The 14,619-nt window shown below is 60.5% G+C and overlaps 1 protein-coding gene across 1 annotated transcript in view; it reads left to right on the forward strand.

Annotated features, from left to right (window-relative positions):
* The window catches only part of Cdh23 (cadherin related 23), a 390,176-nt gene that overhangs the window by 37,971 nt on the left and 337,586 nt on the right, over nt 1–14,619 (forward strand). Inside the window, 2 exon segments of the mRNA XM_047551945.1 lie at nt 5,722–5,793; nt 10,875–10,952. Coding sequence (XP_047407901.1) covers nt 5,727–5,793; nt 10,875–10,952 — 145 coding nt within the window. The 5' untranslated portion in view covers nt 5,722–5,726.

A 14,619-nucleotide genomic window follows, 5' to 3' on the forward strand; every position in this document is an offset into this window, starting at 1 on the left:
AAGTCAGGTAGAGGGAAATAAAGTCTCCGTCACCTCGCCACCCGGCAGTGCCACTGACTGACGTGGCAGCCTGCGCCTGCCTCCCGCCACCCCGCTCACACACAGCCCCCTGGACGTCCCACAGTGGAGCCAGTCCCCGTGGGCTGCCCGGGCCGTTCTGCTGTCCTAAACAACGCAGCAGCCGTGGACACCTCTGTGGCTCAGCATCCACGCACAGCCGCGATGGCTTCCTCAGCTCAAGTGCTGGGGTGGACGTGCGGGGCCAGGCTGTGTGCGCGGTCGGTCTCCTCGGACAGCTCGCCAAGGGGCGCTGCTCTGCTCAGGACGTGGGCTCCTTGCTGGGGCCCAGTGCCCCAGCCCCGCCATGCTGGTGACCCCCACCAATCTCCAGCCCAGCTTCAGGCCTGAGCTCTGACCGAGTGCGGCCAGTTGCCTGTCCACTGTCGCTACTCGGTTGTGAACAGCCGTGCCACACTTGCCCTGTTCCCGCTGAACTCCCGCTCTCGTCCTCAGCCCTGCGCCCCAGCCTTGCCTGCCCTGGGCAATGGCCCCACTGTCCTTCCAGGGCCTGGACTAACGCCCTCCGCCTCTGCTCTTGCGCGCACGGCTGCGCCCTCTCCAGAAGCACATCCCTCAGCTCAGGCTTGACATGGAAACGGGCAGCTCTCACACCCTGCCCTGCCGGGGCGTCCCCTCTGGCCTGCCTCACCCACAGTGCACCCACAGCACAGTAGCTGGTGTGCTTCCTCAAAACCTCTGTCATCCTCGCCCCTTGATTACTGTCAGAGGTCCATAAGGCACCCACGATGGCCCCCTTATCTCTCCACCCTCACTCCTGTACCTCTCTCCACCAGGCACTCTGTTCCAGCCACTCTGGTCTCCTGGCAGTCCTCAAGCACACGAGGGACGATCCTGCCCCAGGGCCTTTGCATAGGCTGTTCCTCCTGCCGGGACATGCCTGGCTTCCCATTGTCCTCCGCCTGCTCCTTCCTCTCACCTTACCCACGTGCTCTCCTCACACGACAACGTCCTCCCCTGCTCTGGCTGCGCTGATCTTTCCCGGGGAGGGCCAGCTCCCCAGCGCCTGCCTCAACAGCCGTCTTCGTGGGTTGATGATGGCATGGGCAGGTTGTTGCTCTGCCTCTGGGAGGTCTGTCGTCAGCTTCTGCCAGGGACTGAGGTGTTGCCCTCGCAGGGAGGGCGCTGGTGGGAGGTGAAGGGACAGGCGGGATCGCTCTGCTGGTGAGCGCCCTGTCCTGTGGGTTCTGGGCTCAGGGGCGATGCCTACTGAGATGCCAGCAGCCCAGAAGGACGGAAGGCACAGGAGCCCCCAGCAGTCCTTCTCCGGCCCCTTCTTCCTGGCAGGTGCGGCCTGACCCCCTGGCCGGCCCCACTCACTGTGGCTTGAGGACGTTGGGGTGCTCATCTAGGCCTGGCTCAGTGGCCTCCAAGTTGATGCAGGGTTGCCCAGGGCCTCGCCACCAGCTCCTTAGCTGGACCTCCCCCAGGGCACCTGCCTGGGTTTGGCACAGCTTAGGGTAAGGCCAGCCGTCAAAATAGGTTCAGATCTGAACTTGTCCATTCAAAAGCTGTGTGACTTTGGGTGAGTATTCGGCCTCTCTGAGCCCCAGCATGTAGAGCACATTGTCCTTCCCAGTGCCTGGCACGTGCCCCACGCTGGGTGAACGGTGGTGTCACGGAGCTCCGACATCTGGGCAGCTCCCTGCAAGCCCTGGGGCTTCTCTCTTTGGCTAGCCCTGGGCAGGACAGTTCGTGTCACTTATCTGACACCCATCACATGTTCTCAGCCATTCTCACAGTGCCCTGCACGGGGCTCGGGTGATGGAGGATGCTAGGAGCTGCAGCCTGCAGGCTGTGGGGTCTGGCTGTGTCTCCTTGGCAGTGAGAGATTTCTAGAAGGTTCCCTACAAGAGGAGCTCTAAGCTGGTCACCGGAAGGCTCTGGAGCAGCGGCTGCCACGCTCGCGGCCCCGAGGCAGGTCTCCTGGCGTCCTGGCCAGGCAGGAGCCCAGCCTGGAGGGAGGGGTGTGTCCCGAGGCTGCGGGCTGGCGGGTCCCCTCCTGCAGGGGGTGTTGGGGAGGAAACCACTCCTCAGCTGTGCTGGGCGGGAGGCAGGAGGGCCAGGAGACTGGGGAAGAGCTGTGGCCTGGGATGAGCCAGGTCAGGCTCCTGCCCCTGGCCACAGCCCCAGTGCCAAGGGCATGCCAGCAGGCAGAGGCCGTGTCCACCACCACCCAGGCTGGAGGTGGGGCCCGGGGTCTCTTCCCATCGCCCGGGCCTCTGCTGTCTCTGGACCTCAGGTTCCTACCCATCGCCAAGGGGACCAGGGCAGAGCCAGGTCTAGGATCCGGGGAAACCCAGTAGCACCTCCACTTCTGGCCTGGCTCCTCTGCCTCGCCCCAGGGAGCCTCAGCCACTTACCCAAGCAGGGAGGATGGAACTCAGCTCATCCCTGCCTCTGGATGCTCTGGAGGTGGCCCCTGCCGCTACTGCAAAGTTGGGGTGCCTTTGACCGTCCCTTGTGACGATGAGGGCGCTAAGGTGATGTGTTGGCCCCGCAGGGGAAGGAGCAGGACAGACACGTCAGGGGAGCCTTTGGGGACCCAGTGTCCTGGTGGTGGCCCCGGGGACACAGGAGACGTGATGCAGTGTGCAGCTGCTCCTACCTTGGCGGACGCCCATCCCTGCCCATTGTGTGAGGCTTGTACTATTCCACTCGAGGGAGGGGCCGCAACTTCCCTTCACACGTAAGGAACCGGGTGGCGGGGGGCGGGTGCAGAGCCCAGTGCGACAGAAACAGCTCGGGACTCCAATCAGGCGGGTTCCATTCTGATCTTGGGACGACCTTTCTGAGCCTCAGTTTCCTCGTCTGCAAAATGGGAACAAGAATACCTATTTTTTTAAGATATTTTGGAATATCAAATTGAAATAATACTGTGAGAGTCCCTGGCCTGTGGGAGCTGCTCAGCGTTCCCTTCCTTCCTTCCTCCTTCCTCAAACCGCGAGCTTCCTGCAACACCCAGCAGAGTGGCGTGCGTTCCCCAGCTATTTGCGGATGTTGTTCTCAGCAGATGTTTAATTCTCATAACATCTGGTTTTCCAAGGCAGAGGGCTGGAGGTTTCTGTTTTCCTAAAGACACTCACTCACCGTGCGATGTCAGATCGTCACTTAATTGCTCTGTGCCTCGGTTTCTCCACTTGTAAATCAGGGATGATGCTGGCGACGCTGGCTGGCTTCTTTGCAGGGTCTGATAGGATAACGCAGAATAACAGATGGAAAGTGGTTCAAATGTTTAGCAAAAGGCATCCTGCTGTACCTCACCGGCAGTTAGGGAAATGCAAATTAAAGCAGCGATGCTATACCATTTTTCATGCCTCCGATTGGCAGCCATTTAAAAGAGGGATCACTTCCAGGTGGGCACGCGGGCCCTCCCATACACCACTGGGGGGGACTGTGAATTGCCACCGCCTTTCCCAGAAGGTAATCCAGCAATATCTAATGAAGGTTTCCATACCTGCTCTGTGTTGTGTTTAATTGATCCAGCAATCCCACTGTCAGAGAGCCAGAGTGAAGAGCAAAGTCCCGACACAATTATGTGCAGAGAGGTGTCCGTGGCCGCTGAGCCTGTGGCGGCAGGAACCTGAAATCATGCACATATCCATCAGGAGGGGATGGTTATCTTCATTATGAAACAGTCATACGATGAACTGTTATTAGCTTGTCAAGAGAGGGAGGCAGTCCTGAGCCTTGTTGGCCTGCAGGCTGTTTGTGGAATAGCGTGGCATGAGCAGAGCCAATTTCTTCCTTCCTTTTGTTTTGTCTTTTTGATGTGGTACTGTGGATCACATCCAGGGCCTCACGCACGCCGGGCCAGCGCCCTTCCACAGCGCCCGCCCAGCCTGCAAGTTGCCTCTATGTAGAAGGACGCTCCAGAGGACACCAGCAACCACCTGGTTCCACGGATGCGGATAGTGGGTACACACTTGCTTGGACGTAGAGAAAGGCCGGAGAGGGCCCGCGCCAGGCCACTGTGCCCACCTGACTGTCGGGCAGGGCCAGGGTGGCTCACACAGTGCTATTTACAAACCAAATTATTTGCCAACATTTAAAAATTGAATTCGTGTCAAAGCCCAGTTTTCACTGAGAAAAATCTGAAGCTCCCGCCACACTGGGCCCACGCTCCCTCTTGGCTGGAACTGATCAACAGCTGTCACTTTTGGACAGAGCATGTGACCTCCAAGTGGCCATCATCCCCACCCACTAAGGGTCACCCTCATCTGCGTTCCCTGGCTGAGCCCCAGACCCCGTGAGGGCTGTTGACAGCCTGGGAACTCAGCGGGGTGCAATCGCAGGGGAGAGTGGAGGGTTCATCTTTGAAGGAATATATCTTAGAATCTTTTATTCTTCACATGACTGTTCATAATCAGGGTGTCTTAAGTGCACGTTAGAAAGAAAACAAGATGGCCCCAGGGACCGTTGCAGAGTCAGGAGCTGCCACCAGCCCCACCACCTCATTGTCCACCCAGGACCTGGGCTCAGCAGAGGTCACCCCCAGGTCTGCCATGAAGGAATCCGAGTTCTCCACCCTTTCCCAATCTCTTGCCCCAAGATCTCGGCAGAGTTGTGGAAGGCTCTCCCGGAAGTCCCTCCCTCCAGTCCCATTCGCCTCTCCACGGTTGTCCTGGTAGCGTATTGTCGAGGGAGGTGGCATGTCAACTTGAATCCCAAAGTTGACTCCACCATCACTGGTTGGGAGTCTTAGCAAACCTGCCTGTGAAGTGGGGAGGCGCCTGGCCCCTCGGCGAGATGCCGGTGTGTGCTCCCTGAAGTGGCCCGGGTGGGCCAGTGTTGTGGGAACGACAGTTCTGTGGGAGGGTCCCAGCTGATGGGCCCCAGCCCCGCGTCGCTGTTGGACTGCAGGGAGGCCTGCTCCTGAGCCACCTCAGGGGTGAGGAGGAGCGGGAGGCCCCTGCCCGCTGTCACAGGCAGGAGGGAGCGGTCACCCCAGCCGCCCTCGAGGTGGGGTCTGACTGGCAGAATGTCCACCAGCTGGGCCCCAGAGCTGTCGGGGCTTCGCTCTGAGCCCCCCAGGAAGCAGCGCCACCCTCCTGCAGCCTTGCTGTGGGGCTCTGGGCAGGTCACCTCCCCTCCCCTGCCTCTTTGGACGCTGGGTTCTGTTGCCCCTTCTCATTCCCGAGGTGATGGGAGAACATAATGGACCTTTTTTGTTTTTAAAGGAAAAGATCTGCTTACTGGTCACCGAGGGGTCAGCTTGTTGGACTTGACAAGCCCTCTCTTAGCCCCCATCTTCCGGCTGGCCCGGCTGTGCTGCCCTTGGGGATGGACGTAGTAGTGCATCCCTCTGTCCACTGGGCCCAGAATGTGTCCCCAGCACGTCCTCCATGTCTGCCTGAGAGCTTTGCCCACGGAGCCCCCCGAGGGCGGCCAGGGCGAGGGTAGACCTGACCCCCAGCCTCCAGCGGCGAGCTCCAGGCGTCGTCGTGCCTGGGAGTGGACGCGTCGGTGATGCTGCTGAATGATGCGACCCGTGCTTCTTCCCATGCCTACCCGCCCCGCCCGGGGAGGGGGTTCCTTCTGCCCCCCAAGGCCCTGTGCTCCCCAGGACTGCAGAGGGGGAGGGGCTGCAGCGCACCCCTTCCAGGAGGAAGCTTCTCACTCTCTTCTCCTTTGTGTCCCCAGAAGCCATGCGGTGCCCCATTGCTGCCAGCTGCCCTGTGCTGTGGCTCTTCCTGCTGGTCTCTGGATGCTGGGGTAAGTCTGGCCTCCCCTTTCCTCCCTTCTCTGTCCTGAGAGCCAGCCTCTGCCCGGGAGGCCAGCCTGGAGGGTGTTGGGGCCAGCAGCTTGGTTTCGTGCCGGGGGACCCTGGAGACCCTCCCTGGCTGTGGGACTGAAGACGCTTGCTCTCTGGGCTCCGTTGCCTTCCTTCTGCAGCTCACGCAGGGCTGAAAATACCAGCTGTCCCCAGGGCCTGGGGCAGGAGGCAGGGGAGGAGCATGGAGAGATGCTTAAGCTCTGCTCTGTGACCAGGCAGGGGCCTCTGCAGGCTGTGGGGCTGGCCGCGGTCCTGTTCAGTTTCACAGCTGTCATTTACACACCTACTGTGTGACAGGAGCAGCCTGGCCGAGGCTCGGCGTCTGCTCTGGGCTGGGAGGACTGAGGGGTGGTTTCGACAGGAGAGAGGGAGGAAGGCGCCCTGATGGAACAGCTTGGGCCAAGGAGTAGTGGCCAGAAGCGTCCTTTCTGCAGGAACTGCCCGCCTGTGAGCACCAGCTCTAGTGCCCAGGGGCAAGGCCAGGAGGACTGGGCACTGCCCCCTCTCTGGCCCCTGGACACAGCGGTTGGTGAGGAGCGACTCTGAGCTTGAGGAAGGAAGGCCAGGACTGCAGGCACGCGGCACGCGGTGTCCCCGGGGCTCGGGTGTCTCTGGGGAGGAGCTGTGGGCACGGTGTGCCTGGCGACACGGGCACACCCACTCCCGGGCAGGCTGAGCCCTCCACTCCAGGGAGCTGTGCGGGCTCTGGAGGAAGCTGCAGCCTCCAGCTTGGAGCGTCGCTAGCATCCTCATCCCAGGAAGGTCCTCCCTCCTTGCCTCCGTGCTTAAGTGTCCCCAGCGCCGGGGACGCACTGCCCTCCAGGAGGCCCAGCACTGCAGTGCAGTCTCAGACTCTCGGAGGCCCCGTTTGGAGCCAGGAGGCAGCCTCCCAGCCGCTGGCTCGTCACCAAGGGAGACACTGAAGCCTGCAGGAGCTGCTGGCCCAGGGTCGCATAAAACAGGGGACTTGGCTTCTCTGTGGGGGCTTCTATCAGATGGCCACCTGCCTGCCCTCCCTGCCCCTGGTGGGAGGCCTCTGGTGTGCTGGACGGTGCCTCAGCCTCCCAGGGACTCTGTGACCTTGGACACCTGCCCTTCCCCCGCTCGGTCCCACTAACTTTCCTCTTGGGTTATGGGGAGCTAGAGATGTGTCCGTACAACATGGCGATGCCCAGCCCTGGCTGGCACAGCGGGATGCCTGCCTCCCCCGGCTCCCCCGGCCTCCCCTGGAGCTCTCGGTAGACATGGTTTGCTTCCTGCCTGAGCGTGAGAGAGGAGCATGGGGCCACGCCGCCCAGGTTCCAGTCCCACTGTGGCCATGAAGTCCCCTCAAGCAGGTTTCTGCCCCTCCCTTGGCTTCACCCTCCTCTAGGAGAGGAACCAGGCAGCACCTCCCTCTGTACTTTTCAGTGATCCCAGGAACTCACATGAACCGGAAGCACTTAGAGTAGTGCCGGCTCGCCGTAGGCGCTTGAAGATCACTTCTTCTGTGTCAGCCCTTTCCTCATCAGCAGTAAGTGCTCTCTAGAGGGAGCAACACAGGCCGCAGAAAACAGAGAAGCAAAGCAAGTTACCTGAGGCCACACAGCAATGCTCTGGCAACATCTGGGTGATCTCCTCCCTGTGGACTGGCCATTCTTGTCTGTGTATCTGAGGGTCCCACTCTCATTGTCAGCTACCTCCACACTTCTTGGCCCCTGTTCAAAGTGGCCAGTGTTGTTCTTTTAGCTTCGTGGGTGGTGGCTGACCTTGGGGACTAAAGGACTGGCTTCCTTCACAGTCTCCCAGCTTCCTCAACCAGACTTTCCCCTGTTCCCAGCCCAGGCCGCACTGTCCTCCCTTCTTCATTTCCATCTGACCTGCTGGCCCTGGCTGAGCCTTCCTCAGGGACAGACACCCACCACGTCAAACCTTCCTGTCATCCTCTCTCTGCCGAAGCCTCCCGTCCTTCTCCCTCCTGCCCCGGGCTCCGTGGCCTTGTTGGGGGCAGGAGGGGAAGGCCGGGCAGCTCTGCCCGCCCCGTTCTTGTTGGTGTACAGGAGCCTCCTGCGGGGACTTGCTGTGGTCCAGGTGCCAGGCGGGGGGACGCCCACGCCCTGACCAGGGGCTGCCCAGCTCCACCCGGACAGCACGGCTTGTCCGGCTCCCCCACTGGCCTCTGTGGGCTGCACGGCCTCCGTAACTGTGGCCCAGTGCATAGTGACCCCTGGCAGAAAGCCAGGGTGGGAGGGCAACATGGGGCTTTTTGTCCCCACCCTGAGGTTGGGAAATGAGGAACCAGAGAGGTAGAGGGACCAGCCCAGGGTCACAGAGCAAATGGCAAAGCACACAAGACCTCCAGCTCCTGAAGCATCCTTCACAGTCCCCCTTCAGTCTCCTTCCTATGGGGCGGGGGCTCTGGGGTTCTGCCAGCCTGGGTCTCAAGGCGGACCCTGTGCCTTCTGCCCCTGTCACCCTCTGAGGCCTGGGCACAGGTGCGGGCTGGCCTGGCTCAGATCGGAGCTCTGCAGCTCGCCAGTGTTGTGCCCTCCCCAAGAGGAACCCGCACCCCATGATTCTGGGCAAAGTGTGTGCTTCCTGGGGCCCCCTGATCTGCAGGACCTCACCCTACACAGCCGCTGAATGCCCGATCATCCCTGGACAGAGACCCTGGACGGAGGCCCTGGACGGAGGGTGGCCCTGGACGGCGCTGTTCGTCGTCCTGGCCTGTCTCCTTCCTCCCTCATGCAGGCACAGCTCCTTGTCCCTGTGCCCCCATGGCTTGGGTGCTGCCTTCCCCCTGCCTTGCCGTTGTGCCTTCTCCCCTCTGGCAGGCCGGTGTTAGGCTATGGAAGGCTCCCTGCCTGCCTCTGTGGGCTGCGGATAGAGAGGGCGGTCTTGGGTCAGGCAGCTGGGATTCTCCTTCCCTTCCAGAGATCAGCCGCTGTCCCCCACTTCCCCATCCGCGCACGGCCCTGCCTCACTGACCCGCAAGGCTCTTGCCTCAGAAGCACACGCCCTTCATGTGTCCAGTCACCTGTCTGCTCTCCCTGCCTGCCCTGTCCTGCAGCCCCTCCCAGCCCCCCAGTGCCTGCAATGGCAGCCCAAGCCGAGGAGCCTCTGAGGATGACAGGTCCTGCTTGTGTGTGGCAAGCAAGATGTGACCCAGGCCCCTGCCCAGCTGCCCGTCATCAGCAGGTCCTGTAAGAAAATGTAAAAGTGAACGATGCCCCTGCAGGGGAGTGGCTCCTCCTTTCTGGTTTCCCACCCCTGCCACCCAAGCCTGCTGCTGTGCTCTGTGTTCACCTGGGGGCCGTTGCCCGGGCGCAGCTGCTTCCTGCTCTGCTGTCCCGGAGCCCAAGGCCCCAGCAGGATCAGAAAACCTCCCCTCTGACTGAGAAGGCGGCCCCTTTATTAATGCCGGTGTTAATAATAGCTACCGTTTACTCAGTGCTTGCTGTGTGCTGGGGACATGGCGCTAAGCGCTTGGGTATGTGATCTCATTTAACCCTCAGGCTGGCTGTGAAGTAAGTCCTCTTATTGTGGATATTTTACAGACAGTAAACTGAGGCAGGGGAAGATCCTGTGGTCCAAAGAGACGCAGGGAGGTTTTAAGGAAGGCAAGGCCCTTGGCCGCCAGCCTCTCCCCAAGGCTGTGGAGCTCCTGATGGGAGAGGGTGGGGTGCGCATGCGGGTACATACGCATGGTTGAGGTGGTCAGCAAGGGCTTCCTGGAAGAAGGGGCACCTAAAACAAGATGTGAAGGGCGAGTGGGAATTTGACAAGTGAAGGCAGAAAGGCCAGCAGGCCTGGCCAGGAAGTGAGGCCAGAAACGGCATCAGCCTGGCTGCCCCAGCAGTGGGGAGGAGGAAGGAGCCGGCGTCTCTCTCCTCCTCCAGCCCTGCCCTCCCCAGTTCTAGCCCCTCACTCTCCAGGAACCTGGCACAAGCTCAGAGGGAGCCTGGCTCAGCAGGAACAAAGGAAGGGAGAGCCACCTTACCACCTTCAGGGCCTGGGGGCCCCGGGAGCCCCTCATGGAAATGCTGCACAGATCAGCCCCCCTGCGAGCTGGGCCAGCCGCCTCCTGGTTGGCAGGGACAGAAGGGGACATCCCCTCACTTGCCTACTGAGACTGTGGTGTGTGTGGCTCCTCGTAGACACCAAGCTCCTCAGCCTGTGTGCCTGTGACCCTGTCCCCCCTCGGGGCTGTCCGAATGGCACCTGGTGAACGGGGCGAGCTTTGAGGGCCGGGTGCCTGTACAACCTCTGCCACTTGCAAACTGTGCATGCAAATGCGTAAAGCCAGCCGCGTGTGGCCCAGAGCCTTGTTTCCACAGTGACTGGGATGTGACCACACCTGCCTTACTGTCACTGGATTTCCGGGATTTAAGTGGCAGGGACAGAGGAGAGTTTGCAGGAAGTCAGCTATTGTTGTTATCAGTCTCATTATTACTTATCAAATGGGATTCTCTGGCCCTTCCCTCAAACAATAACTATGTTGGGAGCTTTCTAAGGGCTGGGCCTGCCCTGGGCACCAGGGTTTCTGGTCAGCCGAGCACTGGACCTTGCAGAATTCTCGCTCTGCGCGCTGTGCGGTGGAAAGCAGCCACATTAGAAACATGAAAAGAAACAGGGGAAATCCACTTTAATACTGTAGTTTACTAAATAAATCCAAGGTATCCCAGACGGTCTCATTTCAGTGTGTGACGTAATGGTTAATGAGGTTCTTGGCCCTGATTTCTCTCGTGCGTCTTCCAGCCCCACAGACCTTTCCTCAGCACACCTCTCATTGAGGCTGCACTCGGGAGCCACCTGGGACTGGGCGCCTGGCCGGCTACAGGCTGACGGCTGCCCGCCTGCCTCTTGGCGTTATTTCCCATTCACTTCAAGGCAGGATGGTGACCCTCAGGGTCCTGGGAGGTTGAACAGGGCTCTGGACACAGGTCCAATGTTCTTCGAAGTCCCCACTCTGCATGACCTTAGAGAAGGCAGGAGGCTGGCGTGGCACCCTCGGCTGACCCTCTTGTCCTCTGACTTCTAGGTCAGGTGAACCGTCTGCCCTTCTTCACCAACCACTTCTTCGATACGTACCTGCTGATCAGCGAGGACACGCCTGTGGGTGAGTTGGCATGGGGGCTGGGGGTGAGCCTGTGGCATGGGGTGATCCCTCGGGTGAGGGGGATCTTAGAGGTGGAGATCAGCTTCCACGGGTCCATGGAATAACTGGCGTGGCATCTGGGTGCCTCCGGAGACAGACCCCATTCTTGCTGGGGCGGCCCATTCCACCAGAGGGACGTTCTGGAGCTTGTCACGCTGAGCTGCGGGCACTGTTTCCGCTTCCGGCACTGGTTTTGTCCTACAGAGTGACTCATTTCTCTTCCACTCCAAGCCCTTGTGGACCTTTGAGGGTGGCAACGATTGGTTTGCTTTGTGGCTCTTAGTGCTTGACGGCAGTGACCCCGAGCTTTCTGCATCGAGTCGGCCAGTTCCATCCTTAGTGGTGGGAGGTGCTGCTGAGCATCCTGCTGCCCCGCCCTCCCACCCCTTGCCGGGGGCGCCTGAGCAGCCCCTTTCACTCCAAAGGTGGAGGTTATTTTCGCAGGGGTTGCTGGGCATGACAGGTGTGTGTCTGACTGCCTCGGGGCTGTCCCCACGGCCCAGCGGGCTTTGTTTCCAGGAACCAAGGAGGGCCTCTATGGAAAGTGGCTATTTCTTTGGCGTTTGAGGATGGACTTATGGGCGGAGCTTGGGGACCTGGGTGTTTGGGGAGCTGCCCAGGAAGGGGTGCCTGCCTCTTTGGAAGACTCTTGCCAAGGCTTAGCTCCCCTTCTGGGGATGGAGAGCACCTGAAAGTCCCCATAACCCCGCTGAGCTGTTTGTTCTGTGAGGCTTGGGTCGGGGGATGTTTTGGGACTCCTGGATTTTGAACAGGGCTGTCCTCTTTGGGTGGGTTTTATCTGTGTGGCTCCTCCCCCACCCAGGCCTGGAGTGGGACTAGCATGGGACCAGCAGAGTGGGCACCCAGTACATGTGCACAGGTACTGTTAGCAACACTGGCCACCGGTAGGGCTCCTCTTCCTTCATCGAGTCCATCAGATAAGGATGGGGTGTCCCTGTGCCAGGCCTGGGGGCTGTGGACGCAGAGGGGATTGAGACCGATGGATGAGGAGATCAGGTCCTGAGTGATAGGGACTGAGCTGGGTGTCTGGTTAAGTCCCCCTGAGGGGTGGAGGAGGAGGGTCACCTCCCTGGGGGCAGGGCAGGGGGACGGAGGAGCCTCTTCCTTTGGCCTCACACACTCGTTCTGTGACTGGCTTCAGTAAGTGGCCCCTTTTGCCTCATCCTGGAGGAGGTTCCTCTGTGGTGGAGCCTCCGTACCAGGGGCAGGTGGACCCCAGAGGTGGAGGTGTGGCCAGCCGCTTCCTGAGCCCAGAGCTGGCTGGGGGAGGGAAGCCCCTCTCCATGAGCCGGCTGGCTGGGCCCTCAGAGGCACGCTCAGCTCGGAGCCGGAGGTCCTCGGAGGCCTGTGGTGCAGGGAAGGAGATGTGGGGTGGGGGTGCCGATCGTGACAAGTCCTGGGCTGGACGCCCACCCGGGAAGCCCTCCAGCAGGCCCTGCTCCTGTCACCTTTGGCTCTGGCTCTTGATATCTTTTGCAAACGCTGGCATCGATCGGTCCCGGGAGCACCTCCCGGGACGCGAGCCCTGTGAAGGCTGCACTTGGCAGTCACAGCAGGGGCATCTGTCTAGTGCTGTGGGATCGATCCCTGGCTCCAGGGAGCCTTGGGATGGAGAGGGGCCTGGGTGAGCTGGAAGTCACTCTGCTCACCCTCTGGGCAGGGGTGCTGCTGAGCCCGCCCAGCTTCTCCTGGCCTCTTCCCTTCCTTTTGCATCAGGATGGAGATAGCCCAGCTCAGGCTGCACGCCCGGAGCCCAGTTTCCATTCCTCGCTGTGTGACCTTGGGCACGGTGCCGTACCTTTCTGGGTCTGTACTTTTCCATCTCACCAACCAGAGGGCACTGGAAAACTGGGCCCAGGTGTTTCCAGGTCCTCAGAGGAGTCGGGCCTGGAGCCCTCCCCTGAGTGCTGGCACTGACAGGGCCCCGGCCATGCAGAGATGGCTGCAGGCTCCTGCGGGTGTGGCAGGCACCCCGCCCCACCCCCCACACCAGCCGTAGCCTGAGGGTTGAAACAGCTTGTCAGGGCACTGGCCCTTTGCTTCCAAGAGACTTGATTTGGAGGTGTGGCTCTTACTAACCATTTACTCAGTGTTCCAATCTGCAAAATGGGGACAGGACTGGTGGGACATTTATATACCATCCCATTAACTCCAGAGCCTCCACACCTGGACTGTTTTGCTGTTACTAAAAGGAGGACCTGTGTGTGGCCCAGAGATGGCTGTGCCGCCCTAGCTTTGTAGGGAGCATCCAGGCACCACAGATAAGCTGGGTCTAGTGTGGTGGCAATGCCCAGGCCAGGCTGAGTCTCAGCTCCCCGTGGGCTGATGGCACCACCAGCTCCAGGCTGATTATCTGCCTTCTGCCTGTACAACCCCTGGGAGGGGCTCGTGGTCTTACAAGACTGCTCACTCTGTGCTGTGGGAGAGTTCTAGAAATAAAAAAAGTCCTTCCTAATATTATTATGAAATCTGTCTCCCTGGAACTCCTGCCCATTGGGTCTGGTTCTTACTCCGGGGCCTCGCAGAATAATAATACCATATATAGGCTCTCATACGTGTGTTCTTAGAGCGGCTGCATTCATTGAACCCTCAAGGCAGCGTCCTAAGTGTCTTTACGTATTAATTCATGTTTGAATTCCCTTTCAGAGGCTGCGGTGGGTTGGTTGCCGGCTCTCATTGTGCGGTTTCTGTGAACGCCCTCTCCAGGCTGGGCCCCTCCGCAGCCTCTGTACCTGTTCATTTTTATGCTCTTGCCTCAATTCCCAGCCGTGGGCTGGGGCTGGGGAGCAGCACAGGAGGAGAGCCCGCCATCTGACATCCCTTGCAGAGGATGTGTGTCCCGTCTCTATCTCCGCGCCATCTCCGGCTCTAATTCCCACTGTGCAGTGTTCTTCTTGAAGAGCATCTCCCAGCCCGAGAAGACAGGAGCCAAATGAAGCCATTAAGTCGCTCTGCCTTTGTGGGTCTGCAGCCATCACCCCGCTTCCCCGGACGGGCCCCTCACCTCCGGGTGACTTGCTGCAGATGTGAGCATCCGTCTTCCGCAGCACAGCCTGGGATGAGTGGGGCTGAACGGGGCAGATCAGTGACTCCCTCCCTGGCCAGGCTGGTCGGAACCCCCAGCTGTGAATGGCCACAGGACTCCTGTAGCAGGGGGGACAGGGCTGCAGGGGTGCTGGCTCCAGCCTGCCTCCTGGATCTCTCCAGACTCCCTACCAGAATTGCTCATGGCCACCACCCACCTCCACATTGCCAAGGGCTTCTTAATTCCCAGTCCCTGTGAGCCAGCAGTTGGTCCTGCCCGCTCCAGGAAGCCCCACGTCTTCCCCACCTCTTGACTCTGGAGGGCCTGGGGACTTGGTGCTCCTGTCCTTCCCGTGTCCTCGCTCCCCTGGTGATCATCTGTCCCCCACGGGAGACTGTGTGCTCATAGCTCCTATGGCTGTGCCTCCCGCCTGCGCCGTTCCTCAGAAGGGACTCCAGACTCCTCACCCACGGCTCAGCCTTGGCACTCGGTGGCTCAGGGCCACAGGGCTGAGGCTGAACTCCTGCTCGGTGTGCTGTGACTCCTTCCTGCCTCTTGCTCGGGCAGTCATCCCTGCCTCTT

Source organism: Sciurus carolinensis, chromosome 5 (assembly GCF_902686445.1).
Source record: "Sciurus carolinensis chromosome 5, mSciCar1.2, whole genome shotgun sequence".
In the NCBI taxonomy this organism is placed as follows: domain Eukaryota; kingdom Metazoa; phylum Chordata; class Mammalia; order Rodentia; family Sciuridae; genus Sciurus; species Sciurus carolinensis.